The sequence below is a fragment of the Panthera onca genome, chromosome B4 (assembly GCF_046562875.1).
Source record: "Panthera onca isolate mPanOnc1 chromosome B4, mPanOnc1 haplotype 2, whole genome shotgun sequence".
Taxonomy (NCBI): Eukaryota; Metazoa; Chordata; class Mammalia; order Carnivora; family Felidae; genus Panthera; species Panthera onca.
This window is the reverse complement of record NC_138345.1, coordinates 42,748,813-42,771,079: the sequence shown is the minus strand read 5'-3', so window position 1 is coordinate 42,771,079 and position 22,267 is coordinate 42,748,813. Positions and strand designations below refer to the sequence as shown.

The following is a 22,267-nucleotide window of genomic DNA, read 5'->3' as shown; positions in this document are numbered from 1 at the left end:
TCTCTGGTACAAGCCTTTTTAAGTATATATCACAAATTCCTGCAGGAGGCAGCTGGGATTCCATTGTTAGTAAATTTCAGTTCAACAGATAAATACTTTTCTCTTAAGATGTTTAGGGGAGAGACTGGTCCTATCTGATTATGGGTGAACTGAAGCACAAAACAGGTTAATGATTTATTTTATGCCTTCAGCTGTAGAATGCATTACAAGCCAGGATTTTCCTATTAGCTAACTAGTGAACTTAAAGCCTCGTCGGATATACGTCTAAAGCCACAGAATAAAATTACGCAGAAGTATATCTTGAAAAGTTCCTGACCACTGTCTAGGAGAAAGAGGATTTTTCTCCCCAATGATAATAACTCATATTAGAACTAAAAATTTAGGAAAGACAGGAGAAAGGAGGAAAGGGTAGGTGGACTGGGGTAGACAGAGAAGAGGCTACTACATAAGCTAATGGGAAGGCTATTAAAATGGATAACTCCTATTCCTGCCACTAAGTTTGTTTTATAGCCTTGGTTAATGTGCTTAATGATTTGTGCTTCAGAAATGCCCTCCGATCTTTGCAAATCTGTAATTTTTTACTGTTTAAACCATTATGATAACCTCAAGCTGCTCACATCTATCTTCTTTGTTAGAACTAGCATCTTAGAAATGCTAAAATGATTAGTTCTGAGATCACACTGTTCCTTAAATAACTGAAATGCTTTCTATTATCTTTGTCTCGTCATTCCTTTTCACTTTTATAATGATGTCACAGAAAGAGAAGCACTAAGACCAACTCAAAACTATGATGAGTTTTTACCATATATATAACCTAGAACCTAATTTTACCTTTTCAAAACTCTAGTTTTCCATACCTGGCAACTCCTAATTGATGTCTTTATACTGTGAGCTCACTGTATTCGGAACACCAACCCCTGAAAAAGCTTAAGCCAGAGTAGCACAATGGAAGAAACAAACAAACCCAAAACAAAAACAAAGCCAAAAAAGTCACACTCTGAAATACTTAATTATAGACATATATGCAAGGAATGGAGTTATCTAAATGGCTAAAGTAAATCCCCAAAGTCCTGAGTTCATCCCAACCAACTCAAACTTTACCCCCAAAAGTTCTTCTTTAATCAAATTATCTGTTAGATATGCGTTTTGTTTCTTTTTTTTTTAACAAGAGTTTTTACAAACCCACAGTTGCCGTTAAAGTACATAAAGAAAGAAAATTTTTTAAAAAGAAAGTAAGGTTAGCCTTGCGATGGAAAGAAAGGAGAGTCAAATTACCTGCAAGCAGGCTGGGGCTGTGCCTGAATCCAAACCGCTGCATTTACCATTCATTATACAGCTGCATTATTGGGGGAAGGGGAGTTTAGAAGGGCACTGACCCCGAAAGTTCTCAATACTTCTCACTCATCATCAGGAAGGGGGAAGAAGGAAAGTTTTTTCTCTGGGTATTTTTTTGTTTGTTTGTTTTTGTTTTTTTGGCTCCTGAAAAGGCTGGCAAAGAACAGTAACAGTGCAAGCAGTTAGAATATTTCTTTAAAAACAATTTTTAAAAATGCAAAACATTAAGGAATTTAAAACACCAAACTTTCGTTAATATAGAAAGAATTTTCACTAGAGTTAGGCAGCCACCCCAAAACAGCATGGCAAAAGGGCACTGATAAAGGAAATAAAATACCACACAAAAATCCAAAACAAAACTAAAAACATTTCAAATTAAACCTGGAAGACTAGAAGATTCCAACAGCAGATTTCTGTCCACTACTGAAACATTCCAAAATCCAAGCTTCAAAGGCGCCTAAATGTATCTTAAATGAAACTTTGTTTTGTTTTTTTTTTTAAGAAAAAAAAAGAAAGAAAGCAGTGAACCTGGTTATAAATCCTGCAATATATTACATTTTAAGATATCCTAATACAACAAAAACAAATTTTAAATGAAATTAAACAAACAAACAAACAAATAAAAACAGTAGCAGCAGAGGTTACCTGTCTGAGCACCTACATTTTCTTAGGAGGGGATCGTGTCTCACCAGCCATATAGCCCATAAACCTTCTCAAAAAGAGTGAGCCAGGAGAAAAATGTAACACAAGATTTGATTTCACAACGTCTCTAAGCTCCCCAGACCCCAAACTGGGGATTCACTGAATGAAGAGATTTTGTTTTTCCATCGTTTTCTTCTTGAGAAAAAGAAGAGATGATTTTGAAAGTCAATTACTTCTTTCAATGCCTTCGATACCTTCTCAAAAGTCTGATAAAGTGCTTGATGAAAGCAAGTCTCTTGATGGATTTTTCTAATGTTCCAGCATATTTTCTTATTGATAGCATATACAGAAAGATTTCAAAGTTCAGTGGAGTAAAAGCCAGCAGAAATGACCAATCAATTATTAGGCACCAAAAAAAGAAAAAAAACTATTAAAAATTTTAAATGGAATCGTTCATATTTGTGTATGTGTGTGTATGTGTGTGCATAGTCCAGTTTTCATCACAGGTAACATAAAAACAATATCAGAATTACTTTTAAAATACAATTAAGAATTACAATTTTAACAATACACAATTTTACAATAATTCAGATTTGGGCATGATAAGACTTATACATATTTGATAAATATACATTTTTACCTCTCATAATAGCAATGATAATACAAAAGTTGTTAAACAATAAGAAAATATATTTAACTTTCACTTCAATATCTGGGATGTTTCATTTGGGTTCTTCCAGAATGATCTGTTCATATTCTTTACCTTAATTTTTGAGTGAGTTCAAGAAGATACCCATGTTTTAAAGTCTAAGATGACCATTCCTACCCTTTTCCTTTTAATATGTGAGTGTATGATCCAGAAATAGGTTGGTAAAGCTATGTTTTAATATACTGTGAATGCACAAAAGATCAATCAGTAGTGAATAAAACTAAAGGTGAAATAATCTCAGATAATTCTTATGATATAGTTGGTTAGTTTGGTAAAAAAAAATTTAAAGTCTATCTACGTTTTTCCTAGTGCCTTATCCAACCCAACATAAACCCTGAGTTTTTCATCAAATAGAGAGGGTGTTCTATTTATGTTATAAAATTCATAAATCTATATACATGTTATATGTAACTATTTAATGTGTCATAATTTATGTGACAACCAGATGGTCTCTACACAAACATATGAATAATGACTTAATTAAGCAGTTCTTTCTCCCTCATTTATCTCTCTATCCCAAATATTATGCATCCTCCTATGGTCATTCAGTGAAAGAAGTACCATGTATTTCTTTTTGTTAATGAGACAGAGGTACTTATATATGTATGTAAGGCCCACAATAACTCTATGCAAGTCAAATTCTTTTATAGGAGATTAGAATATCCTAAAATAAATTAGAAAATCCTCTTATTATCTTTTTCTGAGGTGAAATGAGACACTGCACAGATTAGAGGTACTATTCTATTTGTCAACAATCAACCTTTCACTCAATTTTAATATTATTTAATTCTATGGAAAAAAACAACTTTTATTACATTCCTTTTTAAAACGGGGAAAAACTGTACAAGCATGATCAAACCTCTGTTAGAGCTGGTTAATACTGATCTTTTATTATTGCCTCGAAGTCTCTCTAGTAGTGTCCAAGATATTATGTTTAAGGTCCATCTGAAGGAAAAAAAGCACTGGAGAGGCAAGAAAGGACTCGGGTAAAAGCTTCAGAGGATTGTAGTGAGATGGAACTTGCTGTTTAAAAAAATTACGTTGAGCTCTGGAGCATCTCCATTTCTTAACACACCTTCCAAACCCATTATTCAAATAGATTTACCCCTGTTTCAAAGGCTCGTATTATATGCCATTTTGGGGATCTTATAAATTCAGAAATTAAAGGAATATAAAGAATGGACAGTATTGAAGGCTTCAGAGTTGGGCTATAAGAGACTTAATACTGCTAAGTAAGTCCCCAAACAAAAATGTCCAGTCCACCCCACCCTCAAACCTACATGTAATAGGAGAAAATGCACAGCCAGAAGCATAGAAAAGCATGTAGCCTTGAATAAATCATACACTGAACAGTCTAGAACCAAAGAAAAAACCAAACAACATACATATACATAAAAAGGCCTAAGAAGCATCTATTCTCTTTATGTCTTTAGTGAGTACCTCTACCCCAGTGGAGTATAGTTATTAAAACAACTTATCTGTTTTTTAAAGTAAAAACTGTTTCCCCATCATGCTCCATTTTCTAGAATCTATCTTTTTTGATTGTTTGGTGAAACAAAAAGCAAAACACATACACATGCATGCGTGCACACACACACATATATACTCCCTCCTAAAATGTGAAAAATGCAAATATATAATGCTGGTATTATAAATCACTTCAGCTTTATACTAAAGAACTTATAGACCCTTGATTTGCCCCCCAAAAATATTTTTCCTTGTCCTTATACTTTAAATGCCCAACCACCAAAAGAAAAAAAGGAAAAAATAAAAGGCTTTAAATGCACATGTTTCAAGTCAGTGTCTTGTTAACAAAAAAGGTAGCACTTTCTTCACTTTGGCCATTGTTAAAGATGCAGGCATAGATCAGGGAATGTTAGACTAGCATGTATTAAAAAAAACTGCAACATTAACAGAGCATATATCTTTCAAAAAAGATTAAAACACTAACAAATACAAGTCAATGCACATATTTTAAACTAGTGTAATTTTATCTACATTGGAGTAAATGTCACCTTGTGTACCAGACATTGCAATACTGTTCATTTCCCTTTTATCATGCAAAAATGCCAATTTTGTCATTAGAAAAAACCTTTATTGGGTTATATTAATACTGCCCTCCCACCCAAATGAAGGGAAAAACCGAAGCACAAAAATTATAAATCCCAGCAAAATAGCTCTTCAAGATTTCATAAACTACGGACATAAAGTTGCTAGTTAATATGGTAAAGGCAGAATTTTCAGACTTGTATAAAAAAATTCCTATAATTTAGGTTGATTATTTTCCTCGCTCATCACAAATCTTTGCAACACAATGTGAAGTTATCCTATTCTCAATTTTGTAGCAACTATACAAAAGCAAAAGCAAGGGACCATGAAAAAAAACTGTGTGTTCTTGATGGTCTGAGAGCATACACATTTTTGAGTGATTTAAAAGGTTAACTATAAGAGCCTGATGTGTTTCTGTAGCTCACCTCTTCTGCCTATCTGCACTATCCGTAAACAAGTCAGTAACATCTTAATAGCAGAGGTCTATCTCTCTCCCCTGTCTTCTCTCCTAACTAATCCTACTCAATTTTCTCATCTTCCTGAGTACCTTCCATGAACAGCATTGCAAGTTGGTTTAAAAAAAAAAAAAGGAAAGAAAGAAAGGGGAAAAAAAGAAGAAAAAGAAAGTGAGTTTTACAAGGGTTTTGTTGGTTAATTATTTACCGGTGGAGTCACTCCACCAGGAGTTTGATTTCATTGGCTAGCAGCTGGTTCATGTTGAATAGGCCCCCTGGGAGCTTGGTGAGTAGCTCTCGCTCCGTGCTTTCAGGGTCGCTGTCAACAGAGCTGGAACTTGCGCTCATGTTGTCGACAGCAGTGCTGGCTGGGGGACCCAGCTCCGGCTCACTAGTCTCACTGGCCGTGGACACCACGGAGAGCAGGGACATACGCCGGGTGAGCCGGCCAGAGGGCAGGAGGGAGGCGGCATAGTCCGCTATGATACCAGCTACATCTAGATTACAAGCCTTATCAAAGGCGATGAAACCTACATTTGCATTGGCCTCGCAGACACAGAAGGAGCCGTCATCTTTCATCAATAGGTCAATGCCACACACATCCATCCCCAGGATATTAGACACCTGGATAGCTAGCTGCTTCCCTTGTTCACTCAAGGAGCACATCATCCCCACACCACCTGGCAAAAAAAGAAACAAAATAAGTTGCCAAAATGATACATTTTTGGAGTAAAAACACCGTTTTTAGTTTTTTTTTCTAATTTATTTTTGAGAGAGAGACAGAGCATGTGTGGAGGAGAGGCAGAGAAGGAAACACAGAATCAGAAGCAAGCTCCAGGCTCTGAGCTCTCAACACAGAGCCCAACATGGGGCTTGAGCTCATGAAACTTGAGATCACGACCTGAACTGAAGGTGGATGCTTAACCGACTGAGCCCTCCAGGCACCCCAGAGACAGAGAATCTTAAACAGGCTCCACACTCAGCGCTCAGGGCTCAATCTCACAACACGCTCTTTTAAATCAGTAGTGAAAGCAAAGGTGCCATATGCAATTTTTTTCTGAAGACAGCATTCAGCTTCCACAGAAAACTATCTTACTTGCAATAATACGGATAGAGGTGAAGGTACACCACAGACTTTATATTTTTATGAAGGCAGAGAAGAATAGAAAACAAAGTAGACAAAACTGTTATCTTCCAAATAGCAGAAAATGTATGTCTGATTTGAACACAGGGACAGAGAAGTTAACCGTTAATGGAATGTAAAACCATGGATGAGCATCCACATTGAGTTTGGGAACAAGGGTGGAAATGGAATTAATGGTACCTTACAAACCACAAAAGTTGGAAAAGAAAAAAGAGGAAGAAGCAATTTAAATAATAAACACAAAATCAAACTGAAGGAATTAAATAAACTGTATGAGCAATAACATTAAAAACGAACTGAAATTTCCCATGGAAAAAGTGGAAACTAGTCAGACTGGAATGAAAGACAAAATTTAATTATAGGATGTATTAAATGAAAACATTTTTTGAAAACTAAAGGAATGGACAAAGAGATAAGGGACAAAGGCAAAAACAAACTTGACTTCATAGCCTTATATCTCTTGAATATAGTATATACTGATATACACATTTTTTCCTTTATCAAATACTGACAAATAATCATGTGCTTGTCCCAGGAAACAAACAAAAAAACCTTAACAAATTTAAAAACACTTTTTACAGGCAACATTGTCTGACAATAACCCAAGAAAAACAGAAATTATAAATTAATGATTTAAGTAACCAAAAGATTTATTAAGGACTTAGAAATTGCAACACCGATCCCCTAAATTACAGGGAAATGAAAACATGTATAAAATCACTTCATACCAAAACTTTTATTTTGAATTAGCAAGAAGAAATTACTTATAAAGTAAGAAACTAAGAAGAGAGATTCAGTAAAGACAGAAAGTTGAATGAATAGAATAGAAAAATAGAAAGGACAGAAAAATCCAAATGTTACTTTGACAAGATTATGAATGATACCAAACACAAAATTGCAGACAAAGGAGAGATTCAAATAAGCACAAGCAATCATCTAAAGAACCTGGCAAAAAAATCTGAAACCTAAAACACGTGGAAAATTTCTAAGCAAATGATAAATTACCAACACTGCTTCAAGCAGCAGCAAACTTAAACAGGCCAATTATTATTATGGAAGAGATCGGAAAGGTGATAAAAGCGCTACTACTACAAAAAGAACTAGGACCAGATAGGTTCAAAGTGGAGTTTTGTTTAGCTATCCTTTATTCTGATGTTACTTTACCTATGTAAAGTGCCAGAAGATAAGACTGAAAATTCCCCAATACATCAAATAAAACCAAAATGTTATATAACCTTGATCAAAAATGATCAAGAAGTTTTGTTTTGTTTTAAGTTTCTTCATTTATTTTGGGACAGAGAGTGACAGCAAGTGCATGCAAGCAGGAGAGGAGCATAGAGAAGGGGAGAGAGGGAATCCCAAGCAGGCTCCACACTGTTAGTGCAGTGTGCGACTAGGGGCTCCATCCCACGAACCATGAGATCATAACCTGAGCTGAAATCAAGAGTTAGACGCTTGGGGCCCCAGGGTAGATCAGTCAGTTAAGAGTCCGACTTAGGCTCAGGTCATGATCTTATGCCTCTTGAGTCTGAGCCCTGTGTGGGGCTCTGTGCTGACACCATGGAGCCTGTACCCTGCCTCAGGTTCCGTCTCTCTCTCTTTGCCCCTCCCCCATTCACACTCTTATCTCTCTCAAAAATAAATAAATTTTTAAAAAAGAGAGAGAGAGACATTTAACGAACTGAGCCACTAAGGTAACCAAAAAAATGATCAAGAAACTTTAAAAAACGGGGGGTGCTTGGCTGGCTCAGTTGGCAGACCATGTGACTCTTGTCCTCGGGGTTGTGAATTCAAGCCTGACATTGGGTGCAGAGATTACTTAAAAATAAATAAATAAATAAATAAAATCTAAATGTTTATTTACTTTTTGAGAGATAGAGTATGAGCAGGTAAGGGGCAGAGAAAGGGGAGACACAGAATCCCAAGCAGGCTCCAGGCTTCATGCTGTCAGCACAGAGTCTAACTTAGGGCTCGAACTCTCAAACTGTGAGATTACGACCTGAGCCAAAGTTGCACGCTTAACCGACTGAGCCACCCAGGCGCCTTCCAAAAAATAAAATCTTTACAAAAATCAATCAATCAATAAAATGTTTTACAGTCAACAAAAACTATTCATTACAGAAAAACCAAAACAGTCTTTGAAAAAAATAGCTTGAAAGCCTATTTCCAGGAATAACCATAATTATCTAAGATATATGTATGTAACTTCACTTAACTGAGATATTGTGTAATGGTTTCTTAATTACTTTTTTGAGACAGAGTGTGTGAGTGAACACGAGTGGGGGGCGGGCAGAGAGAGAATCCCAAGTAGGCTCTGCTCTGTCAGCAGAAAAGTCCAACGTGGGGCTCAAACTCATGAACCCTGAGATCATGACCTGGGCCGAAATCAAGTCAGACACTTAAACCAACTGAACCACTTAGGCACCCCTGAGATCATATTACAGTTAAAAAAACATTAAGAATATGAAGGGACAGAGCTTAACAGTTTTAAAAAATGATTAAATTCATGTCATGTACTTGAAAATCTAGATATCTTCATAGCTTCCATGTAATTTTCCACTTTTGGAAATCAACATATTCAAGAGTGGTTAAGAGGACAGCTCTGGAGCCAAACAGTATATTTGCATCTTGGCGGCACCATGATTAGATCTGTTATCTTGAGCAAGTTACTTACTGTTCTGGGCCCTCCTCATCTGTAAAATGGGAATACTAACAATACCTAGCAATATCTAAAGAAGTTAACAGTCATAAAGCACTGACTACTGTACCAGCACTGAAGAGATGGTAGTTGGCATTAATGTTAAAACTGAATATAAGAGAATGTTCATATAAAAAAGGCCTCTAAACAATCTGGTTACCAGAGGGGAGAGGATGAAGGGGGATAAAACAGGTGAAGGGGATGAAGAGGTACAACTTCCAGTTACAAAATAAACAAGTCATGAAGATGAAAAGTATAGCAAAAGGAATATAGTCAATAACATTATAATAACATATGGGGACAAAGCACTGGGCTGTACACCTAAATCCCTCGGTTGTACACCTAAAATTAGTGTGTCAATCATACTTTAATAATAAATATTTGACCAGTTTGGGTCAAGATTAAAATGTCTGTTGGACAACTACATGGAGATACTACTGAGTAGGCAGTTATTTATATGTACCTGGAGTTCAGGAAGAAAGCCTAAATTACAGATATAAATGTGAAAATCACAACATATACATGGTATTTAAAACCATGAGCCAGATCGGATGACTAAGAAAGTCAAGTATAAGAAAGTGAAATAAACATTAAAGAAGAAAAAGCTCAGACTAAACTCTGAGGCACTTCAGCAGTAAGATCTCAAAATTTATGACTCAGACAAATCCAATTTTACTACTAGAAAAACAACTCAAAAGTATACTTACTATATTCAAGGTACGGCTACTGATCATAGTTATGTGTGAAAGGTGAAAGATAATAGTTTTCAACTTACTAAGTAAAAAGATCTGTCATTATATATGAACACTCGCTGGACAAGCTGTAATAATATTATATACACTAGAAAGACACATGCATTGTTTTTACCTAGTGAGCAGTTACTTTGCATCCTTCCATCCGTTGAACAACGTAACATGGTGCCAACCACACGGCCTCCCACAACAATGACACGCACATCCCGTCCATGAGACTCTTTAACGTACTTCTGGAACAGGTATGGAGCTTCATGGCGAATAAGATGGCTTAGATCAGCCAAATGGTGCTTATCTCGAGCCAAGAAAACAGCTTTGCCTATGATTGAAAAAGAATAAAAAACACATGTAAGTCATTAAACTGCGAGCAGTTGATATGTATTACCTGCATCTTCTTGGGTCCCAACCTGCTCTTTCAGAATCTATTAATTTTTAACCAAAGTAACAGTTATGGTAGTTATTGAAACAATGCAAAAATGTATTTAAGATAAAGTTAATAATCTCCTACCACTCCCTTAATTCCTACAGTAACCTAGAATTTATTTCAGTAGATGTTGTGAAGTAGAGGTCCAAGGTTTATATTCCTCCATGTGAGCCAATAATGCCAGCCTCGTTTATTAGCAAAACATTTCCTTCTGAGAAAAACCATGTTTTATAGGGATATCTGGGTGGCTCAGTTGGTTAAGTGTCAACTCTTGGTTTCAGCTCAGGTCATGATCTCACAGTTCATGGGTTTGAGCCCCACATCGGGCTCTGTGCTGACAGTGCAGAGCCCTGCTTGGGATTCTCTCTCTCCCTGCCCCTCCCCTGCTCTGTCTCTCTCTCTGAAAATAAATAAACAAAAAAAAATTTAAAAGACCATGTCTTATATATTATTACACAATATATACAAAATTTGCATAGGGTAAAAGAGCAGTATGTTACTATATGCCTAGTTTTATTTCCAAGTTCACTAGTCCATTCCACTGCTCTATTTGTCGATTTTTATGTCAAAGGAAGTGGCTATTTAATTTTTTCAATGTTTATTTTTGAGACAGAGACAGAGTGAGAACAGGGAAGGGGCAGTGAGAGAGAGGGAGAGAGACAGAATCCAAAGCAGGCTCCAGGCTCCGAGATGTCAGCACACAGCCCGATACGGGGCTCAAACTCACAAACTGTGAGATCATGACCTGAGTCAAAGGTGATCACATAACTGAGCCAGCAAGGCGCCCCAAAGAGCTATACGTTTCAACTGATAAAGCTATTGTCTAGTCAATAACCGTGAGGAAATACAAAGAAAATAATAAGAGCATTGATCAGATTAAGAAAAAATCTATTTTGTATAATCACCCTTATTAATTCTCAAGAGTAATTTCAAAATGATGTGCCATAGTGACAACTCATACACACCTCTATGACCCCGCGTATTCTTCACTACCATTGGAAACTCCAGTACTTCTGCTTCATCGATCATTTTAGCAAAATTCTCATGACCACCTGGTTTGAGTAAAAAAGAAATTTAAAAAGAATAGTAACAGAGGTGTTTTGTGGTGTTATCTATGCTAAAGTCAGCAACACAGGAGACAGAAGGTAAGAACCTGATGGCTACATTTTGTTTTTCTTAGAGAAAGTAATAAATAAAAGTTGAAAATACAGTTAAACATCAGTTTGAAACAACACCTTTTAAAATGGATGAAAGTTATCTTAAATTATAAATATTCTAATATCTAACTTAAGGAAATTATCTTTCAGTTAAAACAAAATTTCCTAGTTCTATACAATTTTTCATATTTTTATCCTTTATTCTTCCACTACACAAATAACAGAACCACCAAGACCTACTTTAGTGTATTTAAATTCCAGTTTTAATCTAAAGATTAAAGAATCTCCATCTAAAGATTAAGAAACAGAAGAATGAGTCTGTTTAGAAGACTCACTCAAGGATGAAAAGATGCTACATGTGTTCTATCCCTCTCAAACACACAAATTAATGTTTCATATCTCCATTATGAATCAGAGTTCTTTGTATACTACAGCAGACAGTACCCATGAGTTAAGTTTTCTTCTGTTTTTACTGCCCAGGAACAAATGATACAGTAGCAAAATCAGAGCAAAAATGAATTGTGGTATCAGCCCGGTGATGTAAAAAAAATTAAACCAGGAAAAAGTTCATTAAGCAACTGCAGTAGCATACATTTGCAGCCTAGAGAAATTAAGATGATTCAGTCCCCAATTTTAAACTGTCAACATTAGAACATAGGTAGTATTTGGGAATTGGGCTAACACTTTTCTCCTTTCCATTCTCTTAAAATCAGAAGTGTAGACCCATGATATAAGCTATAATATAATATTCCAAAAGCATCTGACAGAATTCTCAAACTATTCATATTGTCTCTTCTTGTGCAATTGCTAAAAACAGCAACTGTATCAACACATGTCATACAGACTTGGGGAGTTCCCTTCTTTAAAATACTAACGGTAGGAATAGGATAGGGATTTCTTTTTAAAGCTTCATTAACTCTCTAAGCACACTACTGGACATTTATTTGAAAAAATGTCTTTATGGAAAACTGCAATGATTTATAGCAAATTTGATCCTTTCTAATCTAAAAGAACTGGACAGGCAGGAAATACATTAACATAACATTGTTTGCGGCAGTGCTACTCAAAAGTGTTGTCCAAAAACCTGTGCCTGTTTATGACTTCTCTGCTACTGATATGTAACCAGGTAAATACAAAAAGAGTAAACACTGGAAGCTTTTATAACAATCTGGCATTTCTCAGACTTTTTTTTATCATATTTTGTAAGAGTATTGATACACAGCATACTGGTCTTTAAAGAAAAAAAAGATCCTTTACTTTTACCATGGTTTTGGAAGCACTGGTTTTAAAGCATACCTATTACAGTGTCATTTTCTTAAAAAATAAGAGAAAAAACTTCTAAAAAAATTATCATGAAAATGCTAATAAGGATAAACAGATATTAAACAGAGATGTATCGAATATTACAGCCTATGAGATCTGGCCCACTGCCTTTTTTAAATAATAAAGTTTTATTGGAGGACAACAACAGTAATTTGTTTAAGCATTATTAATAAAGCTCTCTGACTACAACAGCATTACTGAGAGCACAAGAGTGAACTTACAGCCTAGAAAGCCCAAAATACCTAAATCCACTCTACCAATATCACGGAACTAAATCTTGACACATGATTCACAATGCTCCTGCCCAGTTTGTTAACACTGAAAATTACTTCTGTAAGAAGTTCCTCCATGTTCACAAATTTCCTTGTATCACATAACCCTCTTAATTTAGTATGCCTTTCAAAACCATCAGTGTTGTAAAACTTAGACTATAAATTCTTATTAGTGAACTTACCATAAGAGAAAGTATCTGGCAGAGGAACACCATGGCCCGCCAACTCTTGAAATGTCCAGAACTTATTAACACAGTTCAGGATGGCTTGAGGTCGGTTCATCAACCGGCATCCCATCTTCTCTAGATGGCGCAAAACAGTGATGTCACTATCACTCTGCACCCAAGGGGTTGGTACTCTCACTACCACCACCTGGGGGTAGGCAGTAATTAGTTCTCCATTGATCCGTAGACCTGAAATACACCCCAATGAAGCCAAAACCATTAAAGGGAATATACCAAAATATACTAGACCTGGGCTCACAAAACTAAATATACCATTTTCACCAGAACAGAGAGACATTCTTCCTTAAATTATATTCCTTTATAAGAAAAAAGAAAATTTAATGAGAAGAATTTCTGCAGTGGTTAAATAAATTATGGTATGTGCCAATACAATGAAATACTACATAGCCTTTAAAAAAGAAATTCACAGAAGCACCTGGCTGGCTCAGTCAGTAGAACATACAACTCTTAATCTCAGGGTGGTAACTTCAAGCCCCATATTGGGTGTAGAACTTACTTATTAATAAAAGTTAAGAAGAATGTCATAATCTCTATGTTCAAATGTAGAAAAAAATGTCCAGATACATAATGCTGAGTTTAAAAAAATCAAATCTGATGTATGGATTTGTTGAATCAATACACTGCATACCTGAAATTAATATCAAACTGTAACTAGAATTACTGGAATTAGAATAAAATAAAAATAATTCTGTACCAACTATGTTCATTATGTGTTCATTTCAGATAAAGCAGGAAATAAGAAAGTTGCCTTCTTTTATGATTTTGCTTATATGTTTTTATGCCCAGGTGACGCATTTTATTAAACACCTATTTACATTTATTTTTAAGAAAAACAAAAAACAAATCTGAAAAGTTTTGTATTTACATATGCATAGAAAATGTATGATCTGATAAATGATATAGGTAGCTTTCTCTAAGTGTGAGTGGGTGGCAGCGCAGGAAGACAAAGGTAGAATGGGAAACTTCACATTTTGCTCCATGCAATTCTCCATCTTCTTTAATTTTTTTTTTTAAGCGAGGACATTTATAATTAAAGATTTTAAAGAAAGTTTTGGGGCACCTGGCTAGCTCAGTTGGTACAGTATGCGACTCTCGATCTTGGGGTTGTGAGTTTAAGCTCCACATTGGGTATGGAATTTGCTTACATATAAGATCTGTAAAAAATAAATAAAATAAATAAAAGTTTTTTGGATGTTACCCAATACCATTCTATTTAAAGAGGTCCCAAATAACAAAGGAACAAATTATCTATATGAGTTGTTCCTTAAAACCTATTTTCTTTGGGGTGCCTGGCTGGTTCAATCAGAAAAGCGTGTGACTCTTTATCTAGTGGTTGTGAGTTTGAGCCCCACATTGGGTGTAGAGATTACTTAAATATAAAAAAAAATATCTTCAGGAAAAAAAAAAAACCTGTTTTCATTTAAAACTAGCATATGCTCTTCAGGGGTGCCTGGGTGGTTCAGTTGGTTAAGTGTCCAACTTTAGCTCAGGTCATGATCTCGCAGTTTGTGAGTTCAAGCCCTGGACTGGGCTCTGTGCTGACAGCTCAGAGGCTGAACCCTGCTTTGAATTCTAGGTCTCTGTCTCTCTCTGCCATGCCCCAGCACATACATACTTTCTTTTTCTTTCTCTTCTTTCTGTCTTTCTTTCTTTCTTTCTTCTCTCTCTCTCTCTCTCTCTCTCTCGCTCTCAAAAATAAACATTGAGGTGCCTGGATGACTCAGTCGGTTAGTGTCCGACTTTGGCTCAGGTTATGATCTCATAGTTTGTGAGTTTGAGCCCCGCGTCAGACTCTGTGCTGACAGCTCAGAGCCTGGAGCCTGCTTCGGATGCTGTGTCTCCCCCTCCCTCTGCCCCTCCCATACAAATGTCTGTCTCTCAATAATAAACATTAAAAATTTTTTTAAATAAAAAAATGAAATAAAAAACATTAAAAAATTAAAAATAAAAATAGTATATGCTTCTTTATGACAAAGACAAAAATATGTGATATATTCTGCTCCCATCCAACGTCCTAAGTACTCAGTGTTAATAGTATATATTTCCCCCCTGCTAAGTACGGAAAAATATTTATATAATTTTTAGAAAAATTCGATTTTTAAAAAAAACTTAACAATTATATCTTATAGATACACCATATGAGCAATACCTTACTCAGACATTCATTCACTTAATAAATATTAAGCAATTAGTATGTGTCAGATTATTTTATAAAGAGCAGACTTGGATTGGCAAATAAGGCAAATAAGGTCCTTACTCTTGAGAAGATTCCATTCTAGTAGGAGAGACACTTTCAAACATGGCGGAAGTTCTAATATAGGAGAGATCAGTGGGTAAGAGCTGAGTTAGGGCCTAAGACTTAGGAACGTGTGTGTTTCAAGAAAAGAATAATGACACTTCACATATAAGGGAGTGGGAGAAGTCACAGAGCAAAAGAGCAGTACAAACAATATGTGCTTCAACTGCAATTTGTATTGACAGAATGTAAAAGATAAGGTTGGTCATTTAAGGTGTCAAGCATGCAAAGCCACAAGTTTTTATTGATATATAACTGGCATATAACACTATTAGTTTTAGGTGTACAACATAATGATTTAATATATGAAAAATACTGAGAGATGATCACTGCAATAAAGTTAGTTAACATCACCTCACACTTATAAATTCTTTCTTGTGATGAGAAGAACAGTTAAGATCTACTCTCTTAGCAAATTTCAAATATACAATACAGTATTGTTAGCCATAGTCACGATGATGTACATTACATCCCCAGGATTTATTTTTATAACTTGGAAGTCGGTACTTTTTGACCACCATCTCCCATTTCCCCAACAACCATCCCCCCAGATCTCTGGCACCCACCAAACTGTTCTGATTTGTAGCTAGGAGTTCAGACTTTTTTGATTCTACATATAAGTAAGATCATACAGTATCTGTCTTTCTGACTTATTTCTGTTAGCATAACAGCCATAATATCCACCCATAATGTCACAAACAGCAGGATTTTCTTTTTTAATGGCTGAATAATATTCAAATGTATGTAAATATATATCACATTTTCTTTATTCATTCATCCATCAATGGACAATTAGGTTATTTCTGTGTCCTATCATAAATAACGCTGCAACGAAGCACTGAGATATATCTTTGAGCTGGTGATTTTGTTTTCTTCAGGCAAATAGTCAAAACCGGAACTGCTGGATCCATAAATTCTGAGCTAAAGAGTTTACATCTGCTCTGATTAAGGAAACTGAGGGTATGTGCTGCCTGTTGACACTTCACACCATCCCTATCTTTTAATCCCTCCTGTATGGCAGGATCTAGAAGCATTTCCTATACTCCCTTACCAGCAGGATTCCATTTTGAGAATCTACCACCAAGAGACAGTTATATACAATTTTAAAGGTGAAAGAGATATAGAAGTCATTATCCTCCAGGGGCAGCTGCACATAGGTATGTGGTCACCAGCACATGTGAGGATTTGCCAGTTGCTTCAGGCACTCTCACCATCATTCACCGTGCTGCTACATCTTGAGATCAGCACTCAATTTTCTGCAATCCCGCACTTTCTCATTTCTTAGGGTTTTGCAATGACTTTCCTCTACAGGCAAATCTAAACACCATTTTTTTTTCTTTTTAGTTGGAAGAAACCTACTGACCAGATTGGGGGTTAAAAGTTTTTAGACTAGGATATGGAGAATGAGGAAGCTGAAAAGCAAAGCCATTTTAGGGCAGAAGATGCTGAATCTGGATCTAGACAGAAAAGAATCTGGTGATAATATGAGGACATCAAAGCAGAACTATTCTGTAATAGCTGAACTATGGATTGAAACTATACATATACGTTATATATACACATAAATCATATTTGGAATATGGAGTGTGGGTACACATGTGCGTACTACTTATTTGTCTGTTTATTGGAATCTGCCCAAGACATAATAGCTAAAGAAACAGGGATATACAGACTAAAAAAATAAAAGGAAGAAACGGAGAAACCTAAGACCAAGATTTGATGGGTCCCAATAAGAGACAGAAAAGGAACTAAAAACCTGAGGAAAAAATCAGCCAAAAACTAGAAGAATCTAGTTTTAAGTAGTATTGCAAAAGAGAAGAACGGACAGTATTATCAGGAATGATCAAATTCATTAAATAAAACAGAAGTAACAAGAAGACTGAGTTTTGAGAAGTTTATTCAAGAAAGAGATACTGTCAATTGTCAAGAGAAAATTCAACCATTATTACCTTTTCTTTTCACTTCCCTAAACTGGAGACAGTTTTTGTACCTTTTAAGAAAGGTGATAAAGAAAGTAATGGAAATGTACCAATCTTAGTCCACATTACCAGTAGAAACTACCTATCCGTTGCCACTGGAAATGGGGAGTATGGGAGTACTTTCACCCAAAATGCAGTCAGATCTGCATACCATACTATATGGGTATTACTGAGGATGGGAAGAAATTCAATACCTCCTGAATGGAAACAAACACTTTGTTATTTTATACAAGCAGAGATGAACCAAGGCTAGAAAGAGGAGTAGGTACAGATGAATTTAAGCCCAAAAAACCAAAGCAACATCTCTCACAACTGTGCCTTAGTGTTACTGATCTTTTGGGCACTCTTAGCAAATGCTATTATCTTTGAGGTAGAGTTTTTAAAACTGAAATAAGAAATGACTGCGCCTTAGATCCCTGTTATTCAGTACACACATGCAAATGAACATGTACAGAATTTTCCCAATTCCACTACACTTGTAAAAACAGGTAGTCCAGTTGGATGTGCTACTACCACTCAGCTTTCTTTTCAACTCTACTTTCTCATATATACATTGTCTTTTTTACTTACCTTAAATCTAAACTTGTGAAACTGTTGATCTAATTATACTTTGTATTGGGATGAAGATTTCAAAACAATATTATAGATATCACATTTCAGATTAAGTATATATATGATCAAGCATTAACAACCAAAAGTAAATTAACCTCAGTATAGCAATGGGGTGTGGGAACAATTTTTGTTCCTATATTTTCAAGATAAACGGTTTGTGAGACAGAGTCCCACGTCAGGCTCTGTGCGGCCAGCATGAGGCCTGCTTGGGATTCTCTCTCTCCTCCTCTCTCTCTCTGCCCCTCCCCCACTCGTGTTCTCTCAAATGAGTACATAAGCATTAAAAAAAAAAGGAGGGGTGCAGGGGTGGCTCAGTCAATTGAGCATCCAACTTCAGTTCAGGTCATGAATTCGCTCATGAGTTCAAGCCCCACATCAGGCTCTGTGCTGACAGCTCAGAGCCTGGAGCCTGCTTCAAATTTTTTGTCTCCCTTTCTCTCTGCCCCTACCCTGCTCACGCTCTCTCTCTCTCTCTCTCTCTCTCTCTCAAAATAAACATTAAAATAAAAAAAAATTTTTAATAAAAAAATAAGTACTAGTATTTTGGGGGCAAGAAAAAAGAGTAAGTACTAGTGTTTTTGTACTCAGGAAACAAGAAACAGGCAACTGATAGGTTCCTTGCTAACTAGCATTAATTTTTTTCCATCTTTTAGTGTTCTAGAAGGATTCTTCAGGATTTCTGGGATTTTGAGCTTTAACTGAAAGTTTCAAGTAAAGGTACTTTTTGTGCACTACTAAAAACGCACACAATCTCCGTGCCAGAAATCAAGGAAGCACTCAAAGACTAAGGGAGGTATGTCACTAAAAACACAGGAGAGAGTCTAGGAGGGGTCCTGTTAGCCAAATTTCAGATGACTTGACCATTAAAAATAATAATTAATTGATAACACAGTGAATACAAAACAAGTTCATGAATTCGTAACAATTATAGAGAATGGGCAAAAAAAAAGTCTCATTCGCTATCACTGAAGGGACTACTACCCAATTCCTTATTCTAAAAACTAATAAATAATGAGAAAAATTACATTTATCCCAACTTTTCAATAGGAAGTATAGTTTATCACTAGTAGGAAAAGCTTTTCTTTGAAGATGAATGTCAATTAACATAGAAGGAGTACAAAATTTGAAAAATAAACACTTTGTAAATCCCAATGAAATAAGTGAATGAGGCAAGAATCATTAAGATGCTAAAAGTGTTAAGAAAAGGTTGAAGGGATATTTGGGGGGGGGGGGTTGCTGGGGGTTTTTTGGGGGGGGGGGAGAGGTTTGTACAGTACCAAAATATAGATTTTAGAAAATTTAGATTTTCTAAACTGAAAGTAAAAATAGGTTTTTGTAACAGAGCATATAGACACTACTTACCTAATGATCAAATTTAGCATCACTAATAGTGGCAAAGACTGTCATTTTGTGCCTCCTGGTTGAATGCACTATGAAGTATCTACCTTCGCCTAGGCAGTATTTTTTATTCAAAATGCATAACCTGTAACTAATCATGCCAAGTCACAGGAAGCTTCAGAAGGCAGATAACACAAGGAAACTCTTAGACAAACCCAGAATATGAGACATTAAAGATAACTCTTCTGATTACTTCAAAAAGTTGATGTCACTGAATAAGTAAATATGGACACTGTTAGAGTTAGAAAGACTAGGTAGACATTACATCCAATACCCTTCCATAAACCCTTACAGAACCTGATTTGAAAAGAGTAACTGAAAGATCTCTCTCCCTCGCTCTCTGCCCACCCCCCCAACTCTCTCATTCTCTTAAAATACATGAACTTAAAAGAGAATAACTAAAGGATATTTTAGAATCCACTGTGAAAATCTGATTCTAGAGTGTTTACTAGATGAATATTACAGGCTTATTCATTTCTAAGGTGTGCTAGTGGTATTAAATTATATAGGACAGTGTCGTTATTTTTTGGCTACAGATACTGAAGTATTTAGGGGTTAACAAGTGACATGAAGACAGCTACTTGTTGTGAAAGTCTAATAACTCCCTCAAAAAGCTATATGTAATGTATATGATATTTATACATATTAGGAGAAAGACAAGTGAAAGAAAAGGTTACTAGTGAACACTCCATCTAGGCAGCAAGAATATAGCTGTTCATGATTCTATTGTGTACTTTCAACTTACTATATACACTGAAAATTTTAAATACAAAGCTTGGAGACACAGGCAGAAACCAAGAAATCTTATCAAATTCATCTGAAGAAAATTGGTGCTAGTCATTCCTATTTCAAAATCTCTGTGACTTGCTGCTTAGCTTTTCACTCTTACTTTTTTAACGGTCTCTCATCCATTCATTTCATCAATACCGAAAGCCCATTTACTGTTCAACTACCGTCCCACTTCCCTTGCCATTTATGTTCCAAATGTTATTACTGCAGTAAAATAATTTGTTAGTTCATCTTCAAAGGGGAGAAAAGGAAAGACTAAATAAAAGCTAGAATAACTTGGGGCGCCTGGGTGGCGCAGTCGGTTAAGCGTCCGACTTCAGCCAGGTTACGATCTCGCGGTCCGTGAGTTCGAGCCCCGCGTCAGGCTCTGGGCTGATGGCTCGGAGCCTGGAGCCTGTTTCCGATTCTGTGTCTCCCTCTCTCTCTGCCCCTCCCCCGTTCATGCTCTGTCTCTCTCTGTCCCAAAAATAAATAAAAAACGTTGAAAAAAAAAAAAAAAATTAAAAAAAAAAAAAAAAAAGCTAGAATAACTTACTAAAGGTATTCAGAGCCATATCTACGACCAGAAATCGAGCACATTTTTTCTCTATGAGTTCTAGCTAAAAAAAAAAAAAAAAAAAAAGAAGCAAGGTGGCAGTGTAAGAGATGAACTGAGCTCCACACTCCCAGATGAATTCAAGTAACAAAATTTAGTTGTTTTAGGTCAATAGTCCACAAAACCGATTCATTACTTAACCGATAAAACTATTCTTCACCAAAAAATTGTATTTCCCACAGTGCAAAATCTCCAGAGTCGTATCACCAAAAAAGACCACATAATTCTGAACATTTTAAGATACTCATGTTATTACACACCTATTTCCCAATTAATCTATTCTAGAGCAATAACTAATAAAAGTTTCAGTAAGAGGGATCAGGTTACACAGAATTAATGTCTACCATAATAGGCATAAAATTTGCATAAATGCAAATTGCAAATCTGTCTTCACATATATCTAAAACAGCAGAAATGTCCTTTTTTTTTTTTTTTAATTACTGGTTTCTATCCCCCTCACATCCCTACCAGGTTCCAAACTAATCAAAATGAAGTAGGAAAAGTAATTACCTAAATTCTGAAGAGAACCACTGGGCAATGGATATGAATAGTGCCAAATGTCAGATAATTCCCAAAAAAAGTAATACAAAACACTAAAAAGTCTTTATTAAGGGTGGGTAAGAATTCAAACAGCTATTAACCAAACACCAAAAACAAGTATACTATTAAGAATCCATTCTTGAGCTGCCTGGGTGGCTCAGTCAGTTAAGTGGTTCTTGATTTCAGCTCAGGTCATGATCTCACAGCTGTGAGATGGAGCTCTGCACTGGGCATGGAGGCTCCTTAAGATTCTCTCTCCCCCTTTCCCTCTGCCCCTCACCAGGAGCTCGCTCTCTCCTTTTCTCCCTCTTTCAAAAAAAGGAAGAATCCATTCTTATGCCATCTATAAGATGCCTTTCCTATCTGGTTAGTTGCTTCTTAAAGAGATCTGTTGTTTCCTATCAAAACATCCTTTGTTAACCCCTTCAGCAGTCCTTTTTCCCTCCAATTTGTTTCCAAGTCTTATCTACCTAGTAATCCCAGGTAGAGACAAAATGTTTTTCTTCAAAGAAGGTAAGCCCTTTTGTGAATGAGGCACCAATAAAACTCCTTTCCAGATCCCTCATCAGTGGCACAAAAAGAAGCAAAAGGAAAACTACTTAACAATGCACTTCATTATCACTGAGTACTGCCGCACTGCAGCATTACAGTCATGCATTTAAAAAAAAAAAGAAAGAAAAAAAGAAAAAAATTAGGTCAACTGTTTGTTTGGTGGGGGTTTTTTTGGTTTAAATAAACTAAGGAGGGGCGCCTGGGTGGCTCGGTCGGTTGAGCGTCCGACTTCAGCTCAGGTCATGATCTCACGGTCTGTGAGTTCGAGCCCCGCATCAGGCTCTGTGCTGACAGCTCAGAG

The 22,267-nt window shown here is 36.1% G+C and overlaps 1 protein-coding gene across 9 annotated transcripts in view; it reads right to left on the bottom strand.

Moving 5' to 3' along the window:
- The window catches only part of RIMKLB (ribosomal modification protein rimK like family member B), a 70,909-nt gene that overhangs the window by 6,565 nt on the left and 42,077 nt on the right, over positions 1-22,267 (bottom strand). For 7 of the 9 annotated variants that reach the window (XM_078450115.2, XM_081796101.1, XM_081796102.1 and 4 more), the window contains 4 exons: positions 13,143-13,373; positions 11,174-11,260; positions 9,900-10,103; positions 1,276-5,870 (listed from right to left, as the gene is read on the bottom strand). In XM_078450115.2, the coding sequence (XP_078306241.1) occupies positions 5,407-5,870; positions 9,900-10,103; positions 11,174-11,260; positions 13,143-13,373 (986 nt within the window). In that variant the 3' untranslated portion in view covers positions 1,276-5,406. The remainder of the gene's footprint in view (positions 1-1,275; positions 5,871-9,899; positions 10,104-11,173; positions 11,261-13,142; positions 13,374-22,267) is intronic. The other 2 variants (XM_078450112.2, XM_078450113.2) reach the window with 2 other exon arrangements.